The sequence below is a fragment of the Spermophilus citellus genome (assembly GCF_964194105.1).
Source record: "Spermophilus citellus genome assembly, chromosome: 17".
In the NCBI taxonomy this organism is placed as follows: domain Eukaryota; kingdom Metazoa; phylum Chordata; class Mammalia; order Rodentia; family Sciuridae; genus Spermophilus; species Spermophilus citellus.
The window spans coordinates 28,100,521-28,123,060 of record NC_138199.1 but is presented as its reverse complement, the minus strand read 5'-3'; the positions used below and the strand labels follow the sequence as shown (position 1 = coordinate 28,123,060).

The following is a 22,540-nucleotide window of genomic DNA, read 5'->3' as shown; positions in this document are numbered from 1 at the left end:
TGGATATGGAGGGCTGACTGTATGGTGAGACACAATAAAAAGGGCTAAAAGATAAAACAGACTAGGAGGAAAATTAACAATAAATATAGCAAATAATCATATAGCCAGATTTATGAAGATCTATACATTTATAAGAGAAAGATGACCTATTGAAAATATGGGCAAAGAACACAAATAACCAATTCACAGAAGAAATACAAATGGGTTATGTCAGAAAAATAGCATTATTTCACTAATAATCAGAAGTGTTCAAATTAAAATGAGTATTTTTCAGTTCTAGAAGTACATCTGAATCTTTTATTGTTGTTTTGAGATGAGGATCTAACTATGTTGCCCAGGCTGGCCTTGAACTGTTTTGAGTTCTAGTGATCCTCCCGAGTAGTTGGGATTGGAGGTGTGTGCCACAAGTCTGGCTTGTTGTTCTTTCTATGGATTCCAATATTTCATTGAATTACATCTTTTTTTGTCTACTTTGTCCATTTTTCCTCTATTTTCTTTTTAAAATTTTTTTAGTTGTAGATGGACACAATATCTCAGCCTTCTATTTTCTTAACTATATTAATTATAGTTATTTTAAATTCCTGCTTACAAACTCCTATATGTGGACATGAGTTGGTCTGTTTCTAATATTTATTTATTTTTCTTCTGATTAATTATTGGTCACTTTTGTGTACATTTGCACATATAGGTTTTTTTGTTTTGTTTTTTGGGATACTGGAGACTGAACCTAGAGGTACTCTATCACTGAGCTATCCCCCAGTTCTTTTTATTTTTTGAGATAGAGTCTTTTGGCTTCCATTTCCTCCAGGACAGTTCCTCTGTTAGGGTCCAGCCTGATCCTTGGCCTGAAATTATCCCAGGAAAGAAAATGCTAAAAAATGATCACCTAGGAAGAAGTTGTCCCTCTCTGAAATTTTAGTCCCTCTAGCTCTTATTGCTATCTTATGTCTTTAAAAACATTTATTAAATAAAAGATTTTTAATTGCATTGAGAATGTTGCCTTCTGTGATCCATCATATCCTATCCAGAAGCAAAATTACATATGCCAAAGAAAAATAGCATTCACAGTACTACAATAGACAAGATTTGAGAATAATATGGGACGTGAGGGGAAAGGGAAAGATTAGACATGACTCCTAGGTTTCTGGACAGATATAGTGCAATTCATTAAGAGATTACATAAGATGATATGACATAGCATGGGAGAAGATCATGAGTTCAGTGTTTAATATGGAATGGCTCTTAGGTTTCTTGTTGAATATAATGAATGAAAACAAGCTAATGCAATTCACTAATACAGGAATCACTGAAAGAGAATATAATTTTGAGGGTGGGATCCTGAGTTTGGTTTTGAATACACTGGATTTTAAGTATCTTTTTGGGGGAGGGTATTTGTAATTGAACTCAGGGACACTTGACCACTGAGCTACATCCCCAGCCCTATTTTGTATTTTATTTAGAAATAGGTTCTCACTGAGTTGCTTGGTGCCTTGCTTTTGCTGAGGCTGGCTTTGAACTTGTGATCCTCCTGTCTCAGCCTCCAAAGCCACTGGGATTACAGGCATACAGCACAGTACCCAGCTGGATTTTAAGTATCTTTGAGACTTTCAAGTAGTCAGTTGGATTCAGATATCTGAGTCTCAGAACAGAGGTAAGGGCTAGAGATAATGATTTTAAAGGTGATCAGTATACAGGAGATAACTGAAGTCATAGGTGTGAATGTGACCACCTCAGTTGAGAATACAGTAAACAGGAAAGAAAACCCATGCTGGAGTCTTAAGGAATTCAATATTAAACAACCAGGAAATCTCTTCTTTAATTTATATTGCTGTCAATTCTCATTGATTATTACATTTTGCTGTGAATAAACTGTATTGGGACAGCTATCTATTTTCCAAAGTTTTACCAGCAGTTTTCTATTTTTGGAAGTTCTGCAAAGGAAATCCACAGATCCTGTAGAGCTTTAGATATTATTTTTCAAACTATAGGTCATGACTCAGTGGGTCATGAAATTAATTTAGTGGGTCCTGATTAGCATTTTTAAAATGAGATAAGTAGAAGGGAAAATATCAAAGTGTATCATATGCAATAAGTATCTATACCTTCTTGCTTGGTGAACTTATCCAGATTCACGGCTCTTAAAGCCATGTTCAACATTAATATTTGTGTGTGTGTGTGTGTGTGTATGTGTGTGTATGTATATATACTGAAGACAGGGCATTCACTAAGCCTCATCCCCAGCCCCATCCCCAGCCCTTTTTTTTTTTTTTTAATTATTTTTAGAGACATAGTCTCACTGAGTTGTTTAGGGCCTTGCTAAATTGCTAAGGTTAGCTTTGAACTCATGCTCCTCCTATCTCAGGTTCCTGAGCTGCTGGGATTAAAGGCGTGCACCAGCGCACTTGGCTCAACTTTCATATTTGTATCTCTACCCCAGGCATTTCTCCTAAACTCCACATTCATTTAGATATCACCAATTGCAAATGTAATCTGTAAAACGAACAAACAAAACAAAACATTCTTAGCTGAGGGAGTCTACTAGATATCTAAAACTCCAATATGAAGCCCTCGTCTTTCTTCCTGAAACAGCCACCTCTGTAGCCTTCCCTAATGATGACAATGTCATTCTTCTACTTCCAGAGTGTTGCTTTTTATATTCTCTAACATACTACATTCCACCTGTCAGGAAAGCTATTAAATATATACCTCAGAATCCAGTTGCTTCTCCCCTTCCCCACAACTGCCACTCTGGCCCTAGTTATCATCATCTTGTCTCTCACCTGGGTGAATACAACTGCCCTCCAGTCCTCTCTGCTCCCACCCTTGCTACTCTCCTGTCTATTCTCAACTCAGCAGTCAGAGTATTCCTTTAAAACAACGATCAGCAAACTTTTTTGGTACAGGCCAGAGAATAAATATTTAGGCTTTGTGAGCCAAGAGACAAAATCAAAGCTCTTACAAAGGTATTACATAACAAAAATAAATTTCCCAAACCTTTTTATTGACAAAATTCAAAATATAATTATAATAGATAACAATTTTTTTTATAATTCAGGTCTACTATTGCAAAAACTGAAATTCTTTTTTTTTTTTTAATGGGCACCATTTTGCTTAGTGTACAAAGCCTGTGTTTCTTATCATCAAATCAATTGCAACTGTTTATCTGTAAAAACCATTACTAGTTGTGGGCTACACAAAACAGGAAGTGGGATAGATTTACCTTTTGGGCTGTAGTTTTGCTAATCTCTGTTTTAAAATATAATCAGATCATGTTACTCTTCTCCCCAAACTCACATCAATTAGTTTTCTATGTTCAATAAATTACCACAACAGCAAGAACTGCTAAATTCCCTAAAATACATAAATCTGAAGTTATTTAACCTTTCCATCAAAGAAATATTACTTCACAGCAAATGACAAAAGAGAACATTTCTCAGATTGAAACTTCCCTGGTTAAAGCTTCCATTCACTTACTGAAGAAGCGAAGAGGAGTGAAGAAAGATATCACTCAAAGTCTTTGCTTTGGAAATGGTGACCTGAACAGACTTCGGGAGTAAAGTCCACTTCTGAAATAAGTATGATTTCCATTCATCCACAGGCAGATCCATTCTATTTCAGGTCTGTAAAGTGAGTAAGAAATGAAGAATTTAGATTTCTACAAATGCATAATTCTAGAAAATCAAGATTTCATCCAAGCAAATGTAAAGCAACAAAATCGATTCTTATGGTCTTCTACTGTAATTGTTCATATGCTAAAGAAGGATCAATATTTTGTCATGCCAATCCACTCAACAAACTCAGTCAGAAACATTTATCAAAAGCCTACTTTGTTCCAGGAATTATGGTAGGTAGTGGTTATACAAAGACAATCAGATAACAGTAGATAGCTACCATCCCAGTCCTTTTTAATTTCCATCTTCCCTAGTTGCCCAAGTCACTCCAGATTTTATTTTGCACTCACACTAGCAACTATTAGGTTAAATATATCTCTCCATAAATCAGTTTTCTGCTTCAATCTCCAGATCATTCTTTCCATCAAAGCTCTCACCATCGTGTGTGTGTGTGTGTGTGTGTGTGTGTGTGTGTGTCTGTCTGTCTGTCTCTGGCTAAATTGCCCAGGTTGGCTTTGAATCTGTGATCCTCCTGCCTCAGCCTCCTGAGTAACTGGGATCACAGGCCTATGCCACTCACAGCTCATTGGAGGATTCCCTTTGAAATCTACTCCACACATTGGGAGAGACCTCAGTCCTCTGTCAATTCGTTCCTCCTAGCATACAGGGAAACCCACTACAAATTCGTCATTATTTGATCTTTGGCTTACTTTCTAATTCTCCTCTTCCTCAGTATCCTACCATACTGAGCTACTCATTGTTATTCCCAGGCTTGCCAGGTAATTTCCTGTCTCCAATGTTTTTGCATAGGCCATTTGTTCTTCCAGAATCCACAGTCACTTGGAGTCCACCTGGCAAATACCCACACTTACTGGATTCGGTTCAAATGGCACTTCGTCTGGATTGCCTTCCTAATTTTCCACCTGTGATGCATCACACTGGGGGCCCATACCTTGTCTACCCTGAGTGTGGGCTCCTCTGGGTAGAAATTCCCCAAACAGACTGTGCTCACATCTGAGGCTTCTTTACCTTCAGGGATCCCACGGTGCCAAGCTCTGGGCCTGGCACGGGCGGGAGGCCTGCAGTGGGTTGCCGAAAGAACCAGGTCACTGCTTTGACTATATTTAGAACAGTTATCAGAAAACAACTCTATTCTCTGGGCTACCCTGCGGCCCATCGGCCAGAGGCCTTGGCGGGTACGCTTCCGAAACCCCGCTGCGAAAGGACCTGGAAGAGGGCGCCGGCGCCTTCAGGGGCTCCCGCCAATCACTGCGCGCGCAATTTGGCTCCGTGCCTCACCCCCAGGACCCGCCATTCCGCCACCTGGCCTCGGACCCAACCACGGGCGAATCATGTGGACCGCCCATCGAGCCTCGACCAATACGATGGCTGCTCGGCGCCTAGGCCCGCCCTAGCGTCGCGCACACGTCGGGGGCGGGAGTGGCGCGCACAGTTTCTCCAGCCAATCGCTGCACAGCCCGCGGGACCCCGGTAGTGAAGTTGGGGAGCCGAGGAGCGCGAGCGCGGGAGTTAGAGCCCTGGAACCATGGTTGGACCCTTAAGCGAGGGGGCCATTGCGGTGAGAAGACATCAGGAAACCGAGCCGGTGGCTTCGGGAGGCTGTAGGCCCGGAGCTGTGGGGAGCGGAGCGGGAGGAAGCCGCAGGCTATGGGGAAGGAACGCTGGAGGGGGAGAAATGGAGGACCGTGGGGAGGACAGCCTAGGGTCTCTCTCTCTGCTTCCTGAAAGGATTTTTTCCTTGTCTTTTAAACAGGCTCACTTTTCTAATTAAGAAAACAAAACAAACGACCCCCCCCATCGTCCACCTGCGGCCACATTGTCTCCAACTCTTCCCCCATCCACACCCAAACTTTCGTAGAGTTGTTCCTTTCCCCTATTTCATTTCCGTACCTCCTATAGCCCTCTCCAATCAGACAGCCATCTGATCACTATAGAAAACTGGCGAAAGTTACCCGTCCAAGTCGCCAAGTTCGACAGCCGCTTTTCAAATTTCGACTTAGATGAATACTCAGAATTGTTTGGGCCTGTATTGATCCGTGCTGCCTTTTGCTAACACTGTCGTCTTCTGGGTTCTGTGGCTCAGCTAGTCTTTCCCATCGTATTTGTAGGCCTCTTTTTGTAAATTTCTGTTCACTCCAGATTCCCTCTACGCCCTCTTCTCCCTGGGTAATTTCATTGCCATCTAGATGTCAGTCGCACTAATTCCTTTGTGCCAGCCACCTTTACTCTAAAAGACGAGCTTCTGTAGTCTGTCTGCCTTCTTGATTCTCAAAGCCATCTCAAATTCAGCAAATGCATTACATAAGGGGACCTCTTGATGTACTTGTCTCAGCGAATGATAGATACCTTTAGAAAGTTATGCTAGCAGGAAATGGAGGAGTCATTCTTTCTACATTCTTCATCACTCTGGTTGCCCAGTTCATTACTAAGTGAAGTGTATTTTATCTCCATATAGATCTTTTAAGCCCATTGACTTTTCTCCACCCACACTGGCACCATCATTTCTTGCCCCGGCTGCTCTCACTTGGCATACCGTGCTCCCACCATTCCCATCTAGCCTGTATACTGTCTACCTTTGCCTTCTCTCAGTGCCCTGATCATTCTTTTTCTTCTGCCTGGGATTGTTCTCGACTCCTACCTCACTAGCTAACATAATGTTCAAATTCAGATCAATTACTGTTTCAGGAAAGTCTTCATTTGACTTTCCTTACTAAACGAATAATTTTTTTTTTTTTTTTTTTTTTTTTTGGGTACCAGGGGTTGAACCCAGGGGCTTAACCACTGAGCTACATCCCCAGTCCTTTTTTTTAAAATTTTTATTATTAGTTATTGATGGACCTTTATTTATTTATTTGTTTATATGTGGTGCTGAGAATCGAACCCAGTGCCTCACACATGCTAGGCAAGCGCTCTACCACTGAGCCACAACCTCAGTCCCCAACTCTCATCCCCAGCCTTTTTTTTTTTAATTTTTTTTTTAGTTATACATTGACACAATATCTTTATTTTTGTTTATTTTTATGTGGTGCTGAGGATAGAACCCAGGGTCTCTCACGTGCGAGGCGAGCGCTCTACCACTGAGCCACAACCCTAGCCCATCCCCAGCCTTTTTAATTTTGAGACAGTCTTCTTGAGTCGCTAAGGGCCTTGCTAAATTGCTGAGGCTGGCTTTGAACTTGCAATCCTACTGCTTCAGCTTCCTGTGCCACTGAGATTACAGGCATGCACCACCACAGCTGGCTTAAATGTCTTTACTTTGAGACCTTAATTTCTCTTTATTTGCTTATAAGATGTGTGACTTTGGGCTAGATACTAACCTCTTTTCCTTTCCTGTAAAACAAGGGAAATGATACCTATTACTTGTAAGATTAGTGGGAGGATTAAGTGCATTATTACTTTTTTGTGTGTGTGGTGCTAGGGATTGAACCCATAGCCTTGTGCATGCAAGGCAAGCACTCTGTCAACTGAACTATATCCCCAGCCCATGTTATTACATTTTAAAGTGCTTAGCCTGCTGCCTGATACATGGTAAACTGCTGAGGCTTTACCAAAAGCTTTACCAAACTTGCAATCTTCCTGCCTCAGCCTCTAGTTGCTGGGATTACAGGTGGTGCCTGATATAGTAAATGTTTAGTGTATGTTTCCTATTATAAATAATTATATATGTATGTTTACATTTTTGTTTATTTAGTTAATATAACTTTCTGTGCCCTTCAAGAGTCAAGTGATTATTTGAATAAATTGTGAAGCCTGGGAAGTGATCACAAATGGTAGTCCTCATTTAATTTATAGCTATTGCCTTGAGACTTTAAGACAAATCGGGAAAGACAAAGTGGTACTCATTTTCATAGTTTTTTGGAACGGGTACTAGGGATTGAACCCAGGGTTGCTCTCCCAATGAGCTACATTCCCAGCCCTTTTTATTTTTTATTTTGAGACAGAGTTGAGAGTCTTGCTAAATCGCTCAAGCTGACCTTAAACTTGCCATCCTTCTGCCTAACCTCCCAAGTTTCTGATTACAGGCCTGTACTACTGTGCGTTGCCCAATGTTTGACTTTTTTTTTGGGGGGGGTACTGGGAATTGAACTCAGGGGCACTCAACCTCTGAGCCATATCCCCAGCCCTATTTTGTATTTTCTTTAGAGACAGGGTCTCACTGAGTTGCTTAGCACCTTGCTTTTGCTGAGGCTACTTTGAACTTGTGATCCTCCTGCCTCAGCCTCCCAAGCCACTGGGATTACAGGCATGCACCACCACGGCCCAGTGTTTGACTTTTAATTTGTCTTTTTATGTTTAAATTGCCTTTCTTGTGGACAGCAAATAATTCATTCTGACAATTTCTGCCATTTAGTTGGAATGCTCAAACCACTTACACCTAATATAATTATATATTTAGGTTTTAAATTTTTTGTGTTGCTGCTTGTTTTCTATTTGGTTTTTTTGTTTTTAGGTTTCCTGACTTTTGGATTATTTATGTATTTTATTTCTTGATTCATATTTATCTCTATTGATGACTAGCTGTATTCTTTACTCTTGGACTGTGTATCTTCTTAGTCAGCTGGGGCTACTATAAAAAAATACCATAGTCCTGATGGCTTAAACAGACACTATTTTTTTTTTTTTTCCATTTCTGGAGACTGGGAGTCCAAGATCAAGGTACCAGTAGGTTTGATTCTTGGTTAGAGCCCACTTCTTGGCTTTTAGACTGCTTTCATCTTGCTATATGTTCATAGATGTCTGTGCTTTTGCAGGAAGAGAGCACTGGTCTCTTATCCCATTGCGGGAGGGTTGTTCCATGCTTATGACCTCATTTAAAACTAGTTGCTTCCCGGTGGCTTTACCTAATGCAATCATATTGGAGAATAGGGTTTCAACATATCAATTTGGGAAGTCACAAACATTCAATTCAGGGGTTGGGGTTGTGGCTCATAGTAGAGCATGCGCCTAGCATGTGTGAGGTCCTGGGTTCAATCCTCAGCACCACATAAAAATAAATGAAATAAAGGTATTGTGTCCAACTACAACTAAAAAATAAATATTTAAAAAACAAACATTTAATCCATAATTTTGTTAGAACCGTTTTTTTTTTTTCCCTAAAATTTATTTTGTAGTTGGAAATGGACAGGTACCTTTATTTTATTTGTTTATTTTTAAGTGGTGCTGAGGATCTAACTCAGTGCCTCACTCGTGCTAGCCAAGTGCTCTGCCATTGAGCTATAGCCCCAGCCCTAGAATCATTTTTAGACTCTTAAAAATCATTGAGGCCCACTGGGAGTTTGTGTTTTGGGGTTTTTTTTTTTTTTTGGTTTATATTTGTAATATTTATAATTTGAAATTATAACCAAGATGTTTAAAAATGTTTACTTATTTAAAATAATAGTACAGTCATCCATTAACACAAGTAACATTTAGTGAAAAACATTTCAAAACAAAAATAGTGAAAAAGTGGTATGTTTTACATTTTTGTACACCTCATTAATCTGGCACTTGGTAGAAAACATGATATGTAGGTTTTCATATCCACTTCTGCATTCAGTCTAGTTTGGTTTGAATTATATGAAGGAAATCTGGCCTCACACAAGATAATGTAATTGAAAAAGGGAGGAGTGTTTTAATATCCTTTTATGGCCCTTTCTTTCTTTTTTTCTCTGTCCCCCTCTTTCTCTCTCTCTCTCTCTCTCTCTCTCTCTCTCTCTTTTTTTTTTTTTTTTTTTGGTGATGCTGGAGATTGAACCCAGCTGCTCTACTACTGAGCTACATCCAGGCTGGCCTCAAACTTTGAATCCTCCACAACCTCTGGAGTAGCTGACATTACAGGGATGTGTTACCACACTGAACTCCATGTGTGTGTGTGTGTGTGTGTGTGTGTGTGTGTGTGTGTGTTTAGTTGCAGATAGACACAATACCTTTATTATTTATGTGGTGCTGAGGATCAAACCCAGTACCTCACGCATGCTAGGTGAGTGCTCTATCTCTGAGCCACAACCCCAGCCACCACCACCCCCCTTTGTGTTATTTTTAACATGTATTAGTCATTTGGGAAATATTAGCTCATTACATTATGCAGGTCTTCCAAATGTTGATGTATTTCACTATATCAAAAACTCAAATTCATTAACATTACCAGTGATTTCATGAGAAAAGTATTGTGAAACTTTAAAGTTGATAGTAGTGAATGTAAATATTCAAAAGTTCTGATTTTTACAAGGAAACACTTTTACTTTTGGCAACAGATACTATTTGTTGTTTTCTTTGAAAACAGGCATTCCTGTGATTTGTTCAGAGTGATAAATTAGATTTTTCAAATGACTGACTCTGACTTCTTTTTGTTTTGTTTTTTGGTACTGGTGATTAAACCCAGAAGCACTTTACCATTGAGTCACATCCCCAACCCTTTTTATTTTGTATTTTGAGATAGAGTCTCAATAAGTTGCTTGTGGTCTCACTAAATTGCTGAGATTGGCCTTGAACTTGAAAATCTTCCTGACTCAATTTTGCTGGGATTACAGGCATGTACCACCATGCCCTACATATTCCTACAACAATATTATGTGTAGTTTATTCCATATACCAAACTGTAAAAAATATGTTGGTTTTTAATGGTGATTTGAGTGCATATCTTACAATCTGTTTTTACTCTTTCAGGCCATAATGCAACAGGGAGATACATCCATAAAACCTATTCTGCAGGTCATTGTAAGTACCTCTGTATGTAATTTTCTTTCCCTTTAGCTATTATATAGTCTTTTGCCATTTGTTCCAGTAAGGTCTTGGAGAAATTTTTTTCCAATTCAGGATGTTGAATTTTTATAAAAAAATATTTTTATTTGCAGATGGACATGATACCTTTATTTCACTTATTTTTATGTGGTGCTGAGGATTGATCCCAGTGCCTCACACATGCTAGGCAGGTGCTCTACCCCTGCCTAGCCCAGGATGTTGAACATTCAATCCCAGCCCAGGATGTTGAACATTTTTTAGACTCGTTAAATATGTTTGATGAAGAACATACAGATTTGTCCACTTCAGGAAATTCTTTCCATCACTGCAAAAAAAAAAAAAAAAAAAAAAGTAGGCCAGTCCACATCATACCTGGGAAAGGAACCAGGCCTTTTTTTTTTTTAAATTATGTGAGCTAAAGTTAAACCTTTGGGGGGTTCAGATTTAATGCTTTGTGTCTATGTTCTTTTCCATGGTTGGTCAATGACTGTAATACATTAGTACAATTCTTACTTGTCACTTTGCTTTTAGGTTTATCTTGTTTAAATCTGCCTTATGTGTAACCTGCAGAGAGATACCTAAAATGAACTTCAAGTTCAAGTAAATGTATCAGCTCTGCCCCATATCGTTAGGTGCATTTATTGCATGTGTCTTTCTGCTTCCATCTCCATCCCAATTGTAAGCCCCTGCAGTTCAAGGATTTTTTAAATTTTTATTTATTATTTTTAGCATGTTTCCTATATATTATCTTGTATAAACTAGGTACCTTGTTTTTTAAAATTATTATTATTTTGGGGATGATTTTCAGCCAAATTTTAGTTAGGGAAGAGGGAAAACAGAAGTATTGGCAGTTCATTTTATTCTGGTCTGTATTGTGTTTGAGGAGAGAGGTTGGTGGGAAAATCATCTAATCTAGTTTTTCTTTTGTTTAGGTTTAAGTGGCAAGAGAATGAGAATCTTATCATCTTCTTTTTTTAAAAAAAAATATTTTTAGTTGAAGATAGATACAATACTTTTATTTTATTTGTTTATTTTTATGTGATACTAAGGGTTGAACCCAGTGCTTCACATGTGGTAGACAAGCACTCTATCACTGAGCCACAACCCCAGCCCCTCATTTTATGTTGAACTAATGGCAAACCCACTGTCCTACCACTAAGGTTTACTTATCTTTGGGGATTGGGCAGCAAATCTGGCTAATGAATCAAGTTTTCTGTCCTAGAACATCCGTCCCATCACAACAGGGAATAGTCCACCACGCTATCGACTGCTTATGAGTGATGGATTGAACACTCTGTCATGTGAGTATGATATATAAATCTAAGAATTTGTATTTAAATAATAAAAGTACAACTAGTACTTAGATTTCAATATTTTAGCACCTTCCTGAAGTCAGCATTTGCTTGACTGTGCACTTTATTCAGAATTGCAGCTCTTGGAGAGTGTTCTAACAATAGACTGGATGTAGTGGAAAGCTGCCACTTGGCTTAATTAATTTTCACTAACTGGTGCTCTATGTTTTCTTTGATTAATTTCCCTAAGGATGATATTGACATTTAGTGACTGTGATGGGTTAGCTGTCCTATACTTGCATTTTTGGGGATTTTATTTCTGTGTAGGAAGCTTTAAAAGGAAGACAGGAAAGAATTTTCAGAATATGGGCTTGCTATCTCTAGTTACAATGTGAAAGACCTAGAAAAGACTTTTTTAGTTTTTGTCAAGAAACCTAAATGATGAAAAAAATTAATTTTGGCCCTTTAAGAAATATATACATTTAAGAATAGCAGCAGATGTTGAACACATAGTTGATTATACTGTTTTTGAGTAGGCAGAATCTGATTAGTCCTTGAATAGGACCATATTTAAGTCATTCTTTTTCTTTGTAATTAGCTTTCAGATTCTTAAGACTGAATTGTTTTAGAGGCTAAAGTAATCTTTGTGCTTTGCAGCTTTTATGTTGGCAACACAGTTGAACCCTCTTGTTGAGGAAGAACGGTTGTCCAGTAATTGTATTTGCCAAATTAACCGATTTATTGTTAACACTCTGAAAGATGGAAGGTATGTGTTATGTTTTCTGTTTTATTTTATTATAGAATGGAGTTTGAACAGAGAATTTTATTAGATGCCAAAATTCAATTAGGAATTTTTAAAAGGCAGTAATGAGTTTGAGCTCAGGTGTCTAAAATGTGGTATCAAGAGAAATATGGCAACAAATCGGAAATCTCAGAGCAGATCAAAGCAGAATTCATAACTACAATTTTTTTCTAATTTCGTTTTCTTTCTTTCTTTTTTTTTTTTTTTTTTTTTTTTTTTTTTTTTGATACTGGGCTTTGAACCCAGAGATTCTGTACCACTGAGCTACACCCCCCAGCTCTCTATATTTATTTGTTTAGATTTTGAGACAGGGTCTTGCTGAGTTGCCCAGGCTGGCTTCAAACTTTGTGATCCTCCTGCCTTAACCTCATGAGTTGATGGGATTAAAGTTTGTGCCACTGCACCAAACCTCATTTCTAATTTCTTCACTGTTTTTAGTATCTTTTAATGAAGAGAAGAGGTCACTTACTACAACAAAATGATATATTTAATTACATAAGTTATTCCTTTTTTTAATACCTTTATTTTATTTATTTATTTTTATGTGGTGCTGAGGATCGAACCTAGGGCCTCGCATGTGCTAGGTGAGCGCTTTACTCCTGAGCCTCAGCCCCAGCCCTAATGATGTCCCTTTTTTTTGGAGTCTTTTTTTTTTTTTTTTTAATTTTATTTATTTTTGTGCTAGTATTGAACTTTACCACGAGCAACATCCCTAGCCTTTTGCATTTTTTTTTTTTTTAAAGAGAGAGTGAGAGAGGAGAGAGAGTGAGAGAGAGAGAGAGAGAGAATTTTTTTTTTTTTTTTAATATTTATTTTTAGTTCTCGGCGGACACAACATCTTTGTTGGTATGTGGTGCTGAGGATCGAACTCGGGCCGCATGCATGCAAGGCGAGCGCGCTACCGCTTGAGCCACATCCCCAGCCCCAGCCTTTTGCATTTTTAAAAAAATTTTGACACAGGGTCTTGCTAAGTTGCTGAGGCTGGGTTTGAAACTTGTGCTTCTCCTGCCTCAGCCTCCCAAGTAGATGTTATATGCTAGAAGTACAGTGGGGAACAAAACTTATTCCTTTTACTAAATGATTCATTTTACAGGGGAGCTGCTTTATATACTATTTTCCTGTCTAGTTTTTCAATTACAAGATGTAACCAAAACACACGAGATGCAAAAATGACAAGCAATCCCATATGACTAAGGATATATCAGTGTATGTTAAATTATCTGTATATTTCCAAGCAGCTTTTCAATTTATTTCTGTTAGGTGTATCTTTATCCTTCTTGTATTTGTTTTTTTTTCTTTTTGGGGGGTACTAGGGATTTAATCCAGGGGTGCTTAACCACTGAGCCACACCTCAATCTCTCTACTTTTTTATTTTTTATTTTGACAGGGTCTCGCTAAGTTGCTTAGGGCCTTGCTAAGTTGCTGAGGCTGGCCTCAAACTTGTGATCCTCCTGCCTCAGCATACTGAGACGATAGGATTATATAGGCTGTGCCACCACACCCAGCTTATCCTTCTTTTAACTTTTAACCTTTCTGTTGTAAATTTTGAATGACTTTTATAAATAGCATATAGGTATAAAATTCAACTTGAGATTTAATTGGTGTTGATTCTTTTTTTTCTAATTTTATATTTCTGTATTTTGTTTGTTTGTTTTAATTTTTCTCTCTTCCTGTCTGGGATTGACTGAGTTTCCTCCTTTTTCCCCTACTGGTTTGTAAGCTTTATATTCTATTTCTGCTTCCCTGGGTAATTCTTAAATAAAAAAAAAAAAATCTATATTTGAGTGAACATAGGTTCTAAAGCATGTCATATTTTTATGTGTTTTTACCATGGTTTAAAAAAAAAAGTCTTAAGACTTTGTTTGGATTGAAGGTTCAACTTTGTTTTTTATTTCCTCCAGTTAACTTTATTCTCTCCTAGAGTCAGCACCTATTGAGGGTTGCTTATATTTTGTAAGCTCACCTTTGCCTCTTTAGCCACACTCCTTCCTTTTTGGTTCAACTTTTCTTTCTTTTTGTTTTGTTTTAATTGCTGAGGATTGAACCCTAGGGTCTTCTATTACCCTAGGGTGCTCTATTACAGAACTATATCCCCAACCTTTGTTTTGTTTTGTTTTGTTTTTGAGACAGGATCTCATTAAGTTGCCAAGGCTGGCCTCCAACTTGCAATCTTCCTGTTTCTGCCTCTCTAATCACTAGGATTACAGATGTGTGCTGCTGTGCCCAACTTGGTCAATATCTTTTTCTTTCTTTCTTTTTTTTTTTTTTTTTTGTAGTTGTTGATGGACAGAATGCCTTTATTTTATTGGTTTACTTTTATGTAGTGCTGAGGATCAAACCCAGTGCCTCATACATGCTAGGCAAGCACTCTGCCACTGAGCTACAGCCCAGCCCCCAACTTGGTCAATTTCTAAAGCACATCTTTTAGAAACTTAAAGGGAGAGTTTGAATGGTAAAACTATTATGTAAAAATGTCTTTATTTTGACTTTTGGTTAAGCTGGTTTTATCAGGTGTCGAATTCTAAGTTGAAAGTTTTAATCATGTCACTTGAAGATTGTGATACTTCAGGGCTAGGGATGTAGGTCAGTGGTAGATTGTATGCAGGAGGCCCTGGGTTTAATCCCGAGCATCACAAATAAGAAAAAAGAATGACTGAGGTTGTTCTGAGAAATGCATTTAGGTAATTTTGTCATTGTGTGAACATCATAGAGTACATTTACACAAGCCTAGATGGGAGAGGTCATCGTTGGAGTGGCTTCTTGGTGCAGTCAAGAGATACAAACATGAAAAGAATGAAGCTGCTGCTAGCATAGCATGGCAACTGTTTTAGATTTAACTTATTTCTCTAGTAATCAGGAGTACATTCTAACAATAAAAAGTATAGTACATAGGGGCTGGGGTCATGGCTCAGCCGCAGAGGGCTTGCTTCACAAGTGTGAGGCACTGGGTTCAGTTCTCAGCACTGTATATAAATAAATGAATAAAATAAAGCTCCGTCAACAACTAAAAAAATTTTTTTAAAGTATAGTAAATACGTAAACTTAGTAATATAGTTGTTATTATTATCAGGAATTGTGTACTATACATAATTGTATGTGTTTTGCTTTTATGTGATTGGCAGGCTTGAAAATTCTAAGATGATCCTAAAATATCTTATTATTCTAGAAGAGTGAGGAAGTCATGTCAAAATGACAGAAACTGGTGTCAGGGCCTTAAAATTGCCAAATTGGGACAACTTAAAAATCAAGATAGTAACAGACTTAAGCCTATTGGAGGAAATAGGAATTCATAAATCCTGGATAAATGAATGTATGTATGTGATTGGAATAGAAAGATTTTTCTTATAACAGACTGCCATCTTACAAAAGAAGAAAGAATTATATAATTAGAAAATCAGCATTTGGCTACCATCATGGTAATGACTGATGCATGATAAGTGCTGGTTAAGTTTCTAGTGGCTGCTACCTCAAATTTGGTGCTTTAAAGCAATAGAAACTTACCAAATAATAACAAAACAACAAACTATTTTGTCTGGAGTCCAGAAGTTGAGATGTTTCACTAGTGTCAGCAGACTGTGTGTTCCATCTGGAAGCTTTGGGAGAATGCAGTCCTTGACTCTTCCAGCTTCTTGTGGCTGCTGGCATTTCTTGACTTATGGCTGCATCATTCCAGTCTGTGCCACCATTGTCATATTGCCTTCTCTTTGGCCTGTCAATTCTCAGTTTCCCTCTTATGAGGATACTTGTGATTGCATTTATGACCCTTCTATGATGATCTTCTCATTTTAGCCCTCAAGTTAGTTGCATTTGCCAAGTCCCCTTTTGCCATATCAGGTAACATTCACAGGTTCCAGGAATTAGGATGTGGGTTTGTTTTGTGGAATCATTATTCAACCTACAACAAATACTAAAACAAGTGGGTGAAGATTTGATAAGAAGATATTTATAGAATTAAAGTACCTCTTAACAACATAACTATTAATTAAAAACAGAAAAGTGTTTTTTTTTTTTTTAATTTCTGGAGATTGAATCCAGAAGTGCTCTACTAGTGAGCTACATCCCAAGCCCTTTTTTTAAAATTTCTTATTTTGAGAGAATCTCCTAAATTACTTAGGACCTTGCTGAGTTCCTGAGGCTGACCTCAAACTTGTGATCCTCCTGCCTCAGGCCCCTGTTGCTGGGTTTACAGGTGTGTGCCACTGTGCTCAGCTAAAAGGTAATTTTTAAAAATATATATATTAATTATAGGTGGACATTATATATTTTTTAAAAATCTTTATTTATTTATTTTTATGTGGTGTTGGGGAACCCAGGGCCTCACCTGTGCTAGACAAGCAAGCGCTCTACCACTGAGCCACAATCCCAGCCCTAGAAAGAAATTTTAACAGGGAAGAAACCTGACATATTCTAATGTCAGTGATAAAATTGCCAGTAATGCAACAAGTGAACATCATGTGTTACTTAATAGAGTACAGTAGTAACTCAGAGACTATTCTGTCATATTCTTGCCAAAGGTATATAATTTGTATCCAATTATGAGGAAGCCTCCGAGGAGTGAGGGATATTTACAAAATAACTGATCTTTGATCTTCAGAATTTCAAACTTGAAAGTAAAAGAAAAATTTACAAACTTACAGATTGAAGGAGTTTAAAGAGGTGTGATAATTAAATGTAACTAGATCTTTTTGCTATTAAGGGCATCATCCAACTGGGCAGGATGGTGCTCACCTGTAGTCCCAGCCTCTTAAGAGGCTATGGCAGGAGGGTCCCATTTGATAAACCTGTCTCAAACTGAAAAAGGCTGGGGGTGTAGCTCAGTGGTAGAGTACCCATTGGTTAGATCCCTAGTCACCCTCCCCCCCACAAAAAAAGGGCATGATTGAAACAATTGATGAAATTGGAGTGGGTTATGGGGATTAGATGGAAGTATGAATATTAATTTCCTTTTTTTTTTTTTGGTACCAGGGATTGAACTCAGGGACACTTGACCACTGGGCCACATCTCCAGCCCTTTTTTTTTTAATTTTTACTTAGAGACAGGGTCTCACTGAGTTGCTTAGTGCCTTGCCATTGCTGAGACTGGCTTTGAAACTGTGATCCCCCTGCCTCAGCCTCCCCAGTCACTGGGATTACAGGCATGCACCACTGCACCCAGCTTAATTTCCTAATTTTGATGATTTTATTGTGGTTAGGAAGTTGAACTAAACATTTCAAAGTTTCACACTGTGTTTAGTTTAAAAATTTTTTAAGTGGGGCTGGGGATGTGGCTCAAGCGGTAGCGCGTTCGCCTGGCATGTGTGCGGCCTGGGTTCGATCCTCGGCACCACATACAAACAAAGATGTTGTGTCCGCCAATAACTAAAAAATAAATATTAAAATTTAAAAAAAAATTTTTTTAAGTGATTTAACACAAATGAACGGAAGGAACTGGTTTAATCAGACAAGTTTTTCTTTACCAGAAGAAAGAAACTTCTGTGAATTTCTGGGAAGATTTAAAGAAGTCAGGCTTGGTGGCGCATGCTTGTCATTTCAGTGAATCCTGATGCTGAGACAGAATGATCTCAAGTTCAAGGCCAGCCTTTACAATTTAGCAAGAGCCTGTCTCAAAATAAAAGGGCTGGGGATGTAACTCAGTGGTAGAGCTCTCCTGCTCTCCCACATAACAAAGATTTAAATAAGACAAAATGTATAAACAAATTTAAAGGATTAAAATGGTTTTAAAATCTGTTAAATTAATTTAAGGACATTTGTATTTTTGCCAGCCTTCCTTCTCTTTATCTCCTTAATTTTGATTCTCTTGAGTAGTTTGATTTAATTCAGAAACTTCTTTTTCCTGGGATACTCCTGTTCCCTAATACCAATCTATTTGCCTTTATTCTAGAATGACAACCTGGCTGGGTATCTGTTTTGGAGTTCCACAGTAGTTTTACCCTCAGAATTTTAATGTTGATCCATAGAAGTCAAGACCAGCCTATTCTGATTTCTGCATTTATGCTGTTTTTTTGGAGGGGAGCAGGTACAGGGATTGAACTCTGGGGCACTCAACCATTGAAGCACATCCCTAACCCTATTTTGTATTTTATTTTAGAGACAGGGTCTCACTGAGTTTCTTGGCACCTCAATGTTGCTGAGGCTGGCTTTGAACTTGAGATCCTCCTGCCTCAGCCTCCCAAACCACTGAGATCCTCCTGCTTCAGCCTCCCAAATTGCTGGGAATATAGATGTCCGCTACCGTGCTTGGCAATTTCTGCCTTTTTTCTTTTCTTTTTTTAATATTTTTTTGGTTGCAGAAGGACACAATACCTTTATTTTGTTTGTTTATTTTTATACTTTATATTCAGTTACTTACCTGGTTATGTTTCAATATCAGTTTTTCTGATTTATTGGTCCCCACCCACTGCCGGCATACAGTATGCTCTTTCAGTCTGCAGATTCAGTTCTTCCATTTTGAAGTTTTTTTCTGTGTTATTCCCTTATGCTGTTTTCTATGTAATTTATTGAATTCCTGGGTAACTTTGTTCTCCATGTAAGTCTTTAGTGTGCTTCAATCCTTTTTCTAATATGTGTTGGATTCCATCAGTGTTTCTCAACATAATAGTTTTTAGCTCTCTTCTCTTCTTTGATGTTTATGTTTTAAGTATTAGATGTGTAATAATTTCTTAGCTTTTTAAAAAGGTCCCTGTTCTGTGTCTTGTTTCACCTAATCTTTTGGCACATGTATATATGTATATATATATAAAATTTTTTTTAATTCAGTCTTATTTATTTTGTGAATCACTTTTGGGAAGTATCCATTTTCTTTCTTGGCTTCTGCTTTCTTCCAGGCTGGGTTCTTTCATTGTCTTTTCGCTTCCCTTGTTCCTTTCATTTTTATGCATTATTGTCTTGCAGTATTGCTGTGTTGTCTCCTTTTGTCTTGTTTGAGCTTCATGTGGACACTTCTATCCAGACTTGCTGTTTGCTCTAACTATGCTAGGTGTGCCTTCTTGCCAATCTTGTCGCTTGAGACCTGTTATCTTTCACTCCAGGCCACCTTTGTGTGTCTTAAGCTGTGCTTTCCATCCATTTTCTGTCCTTTAGGACATGATTATGGGAAAGGGTAGAGGACCTTTCTGGAATTGAGTACCGTCCTTCCTGGGAAACTCTTCAATGCCTGTTCTCTCCAGTCAGGAATCAGTTCCACTCCCATGGGATCTGCTTTATTTCACTACCTTTTTTTTTTTTTTTTTTTTGGTAGTGGTACTGTGTTTTGAACCCTAGGGTGTTCTACCACTGAGCTACATTCCTAGCCCTTTTTATTTTTTATTTTGAGACAGTCTCCCTAAGTTGCTAAGGGTCTCACTAAGTTCTGAAGCTGGCCTGGAACTTGCAATCTTCCTGCTTTAGCCTCCCGACTAGCTGGGATTCCAGGAGTGTGTCAGATGCCTGGTTCTTAAATATTTCTATTTTAAGGGAAAAAAATCTTTTAATCTTTTAGCATTATGAATTACTTTAATAGATTATCTAATAGTGAACTGTTCTTTTATTCCTAGAAAGTAAATTCTGCCTAAAAAATAATCCTCTTACCTTTCTTTCTCTTTTTTTAATCTGTTTTTATTCTAAATAATTTTAATTTTTTACAGAAATATGAGGCATTTAAGAGCACAGACTTCAAAGACTGAACAAACCTGCATTTTACATACTGAACCTACCTCTTACTAGAAGTAAAACTTTATGAAAGAAACTTAATTCAGTATGTTCGTTTTCTTATCCGAAAAATATAGATGATAAAGATATTACCAGATTGTGTTAAGTGGTATCCTGGAACTAGTTGCTATAGATTCTGAGGTCCAACCATATCTAGAATGAAAATTGGATCAGATGTTAACTTACTGAACTATTTTTCAAAGCAGCCAACCTTGTAATTATGTGATATAGAGTTTCAGCTAAAATATCAGATTCTGTAGAGTATTGTTGTATCTTTTGACAATATATTATTTTTTTTACTTCAGTTTACAAAAATTTGAAGTAAATATCAGAAGTTTTCTTAGCAGTCCTCATCTTTATTCTTCCATATGAATTTTAGAGTTCTGTTATTGAGTTTGAAAAAGCAAGCAAATATTGTGTTGGAATACAAATAATTGTGTTACATTTATGTAATATTTGATGTTAGGAGACCTTTTTATGTAAGAATATGGTATGTATTCATTTAAAGTCTCTCGGATTTTTTAGATACACAGTTGTATTATCTCCTTATTCGATATTTATGTCATTCATTTTGTTTATTTTTAATCTTATTGAATTAGCTAGCACTATCAAAGTAATGGTGGTAGTGGGTACCATATTTGTATACTGATTTTGATGGAAATGCTTAGTGCTTACCATAGTGTTTATCACATAAATGCATGCACTTTATCATGTTCAGGGTATTTTTTAGGTCCTTCTGTTATTCAGGGTTTTGTTAGCAATGGCTCTTGAATTTTTAAAAAAGCTTTTACTGTATTTTGATACAATCATATTTTTAATCTTTTAGCATTATGAATTATTTTAATAGATTATCTAATAGACTTATTTAATAGACTATCTAATAATGAACTGTTCTTTCATTCCTAGAAAGTAAATTCTGCCTTAGAGTAATCCTCTTAGCTTCCTTTCTCTCTCTTTTTTAATCTGTTTTTATTCTAAATAATTTTAAATGTCTAAAACAGTAGAGCCAGGTATGGTGGTTCACACTTGTAACTCCAGTGACTCAGGATGTTGAGGTAGGAGAATTGCAAGTTCAAGGCCAGCCTCAGCAACTTAGCCAGACCCTGTCTCAAAAATAAAAAATAAAAAAGGACCTGGGTGGGCTGGGGTTGTGGCTCTGTGGGGTTGTGGCTCTGTGGTAAAGTGCTTGCCTAGCACTGAGGCACTGGGTTTGATCCTCAGCACCACCCAAAAATAAATAAATAAAATGAAGTTTTGCGTCCACTTACAAATAAAAAAAAAAGAAAAAAAAGAAAAAATTTTAAAGGAATGACTTGGGATGTATCTCAGTGGTACTGTGCCCTTGGGTTCAATCCCAGTACCAAAAAAAAAAAGACCATACAGTGGTATTGTGAGTTCCCATTAGAGCCCATTTTTCAGCTTCGTATTTTACCTGATATCCAATCTCGCTTTGTGTACTCCTTTCCACATCCTCTTTCCTCTAAAAATTTGAAGTAAATATCAGACATTATATTATTCAGAAATATTTTTGTAAATACTTTCTAAAGAATTCTTAGCCATGTGCAGTGGTACACATCTGTCATCCCAGCTACTCAGGAGGATATCAAGTTTAAGATCTTGGGGAACTTATTGAGATCCTGTCCAGGAGAGATATATAGTAAAATAATTACTAATAAATATGAAATTAAACTAACAGGAGTGTTCTGAAAAAAAGAAATCATAGCTACAGCAAAGAGTACAACAAGGAGACCTGATTTAAATGAGAGACTGGAGAATTATTTCTTAATGTAATAATGTTTGAGATGAGAGGTTAAATAAAAGTATTAGAGGGCTAGGGTTGTGGCTCAGCCGTAGAGCGCTTGCCTAGCATGTGCCAGGCCCTAGGTTCAATCCGAAGCACCACATAAAAATAAATAAATAAAGATATTGTGTCCAGCTAAAAAATAAATACTTTAAAAATGAATTTTTTAAAAAAAGTATTAGATGAAGAAGAATCAGTGGGGGTAAAAAGCCACAGAGGGCAGTCTGTACAGAGGTAGGCCTGTGGCATATGGCAGGAATAGAAAGATGTGGCTTAGAGGGCAGAGAACTCAGGAGGGATGAGTTGAACCAGAGAGGTTAGAAAGGCCAGACCACATAAAGCCTTGTAAAACATGTGAAAGGTTTTTATTTTAGTTACTTATCTTACTCATCAAAGTGGTTTTTGGGGTCTAAGGTTTTGGGAAAGTTATTGAAAAATTTTAATCCGAGGTAAAGATGTGTCAAAGGCCTGTAAGTTCTTAAAGATAGGTAATAATTACATTTTTTAAAATACCTGCTGTCATAATTGGTTTTGTAATTATTTAGATAAGTATGTTTCTGAGAATTCATAATCTTTTGGTGCCACATACTCTCATGTTTAATAATCT

General features: G+C 37.5%; 2 protein-coding genes across 7 annotated transcripts in view; one reads left to right on the top strand and one right to left on the bottom strand.

Annotated features, from left to right (window-relative positions):
- The window catches only part of SMYD4 (SET and MYND domain containing 4), a 55,933-nt gene extending 51,038 nt beyond the window's left edge, over nucleotides 1-4,895 (bottom strand). For 2 of the 5 annotated variants that reach the window (XM_081270228.1, XM_081270232.1), the window contains exons 1-2: nucleotides 4,564-4,892; nucleotides 3,475-3,620 (exon numbers count right to left, since the gene is read on the bottom strand). In XM_081270228.1, the coding sequence (XP_081126354.1) occupies nucleotides 3,475-3,608 (134 nt within the window). In that variant the 5' untranslated portion in view covers nucleotides 3,609-3,620; nucleotides 4,564-4,892. Of the gene's footprint in view, nucleotides 1-3,474; nucleotides 3,621-4,563 lie in introns of all 5 variants that reach the window. The other 3 variants (XM_081270230.1, XM_081270229.1, XM_081270231.1) reach the window with 3 other exon arrangements.
- A 145-nt stretch (nucleotides 4,896-5,040) lies between these two features.
- RPA1 (replication protein A1) overlaps nucleotides 5,041-22,540 on the top strand; it is a 52,704-nt gene continuing 35,204 nt past the window's right edge. Inside the window, exons 1-4 of one of the 2 annotated variants that reach the window (XM_081270236.1) lie at nucleotides 5,041-5,190; nucleotides 10,278-10,328; nucleotides 11,575-11,653; nucleotides 12,302-12,410. In XM_081270236.1, coding sequence (XP_081126362.1) covers nucleotides 5,158-5,190; nucleotides 10,278-10,328; nucleotides 11,575-11,653; nucleotides 12,302-12,410 — 272 coding nt within the window. In that variant the 5' untranslated portion in view covers nucleotides 5,041-5,157. Of the gene's footprint in view, nucleotides 5,191-10,277; nucleotides 10,329-11,574; nucleotides 11,654-12,301; nucleotides 12,411-22,540 lie in introns of those variants that run through there. The other variant, XM_081270237.1, reaches the window with a different exon arrangement.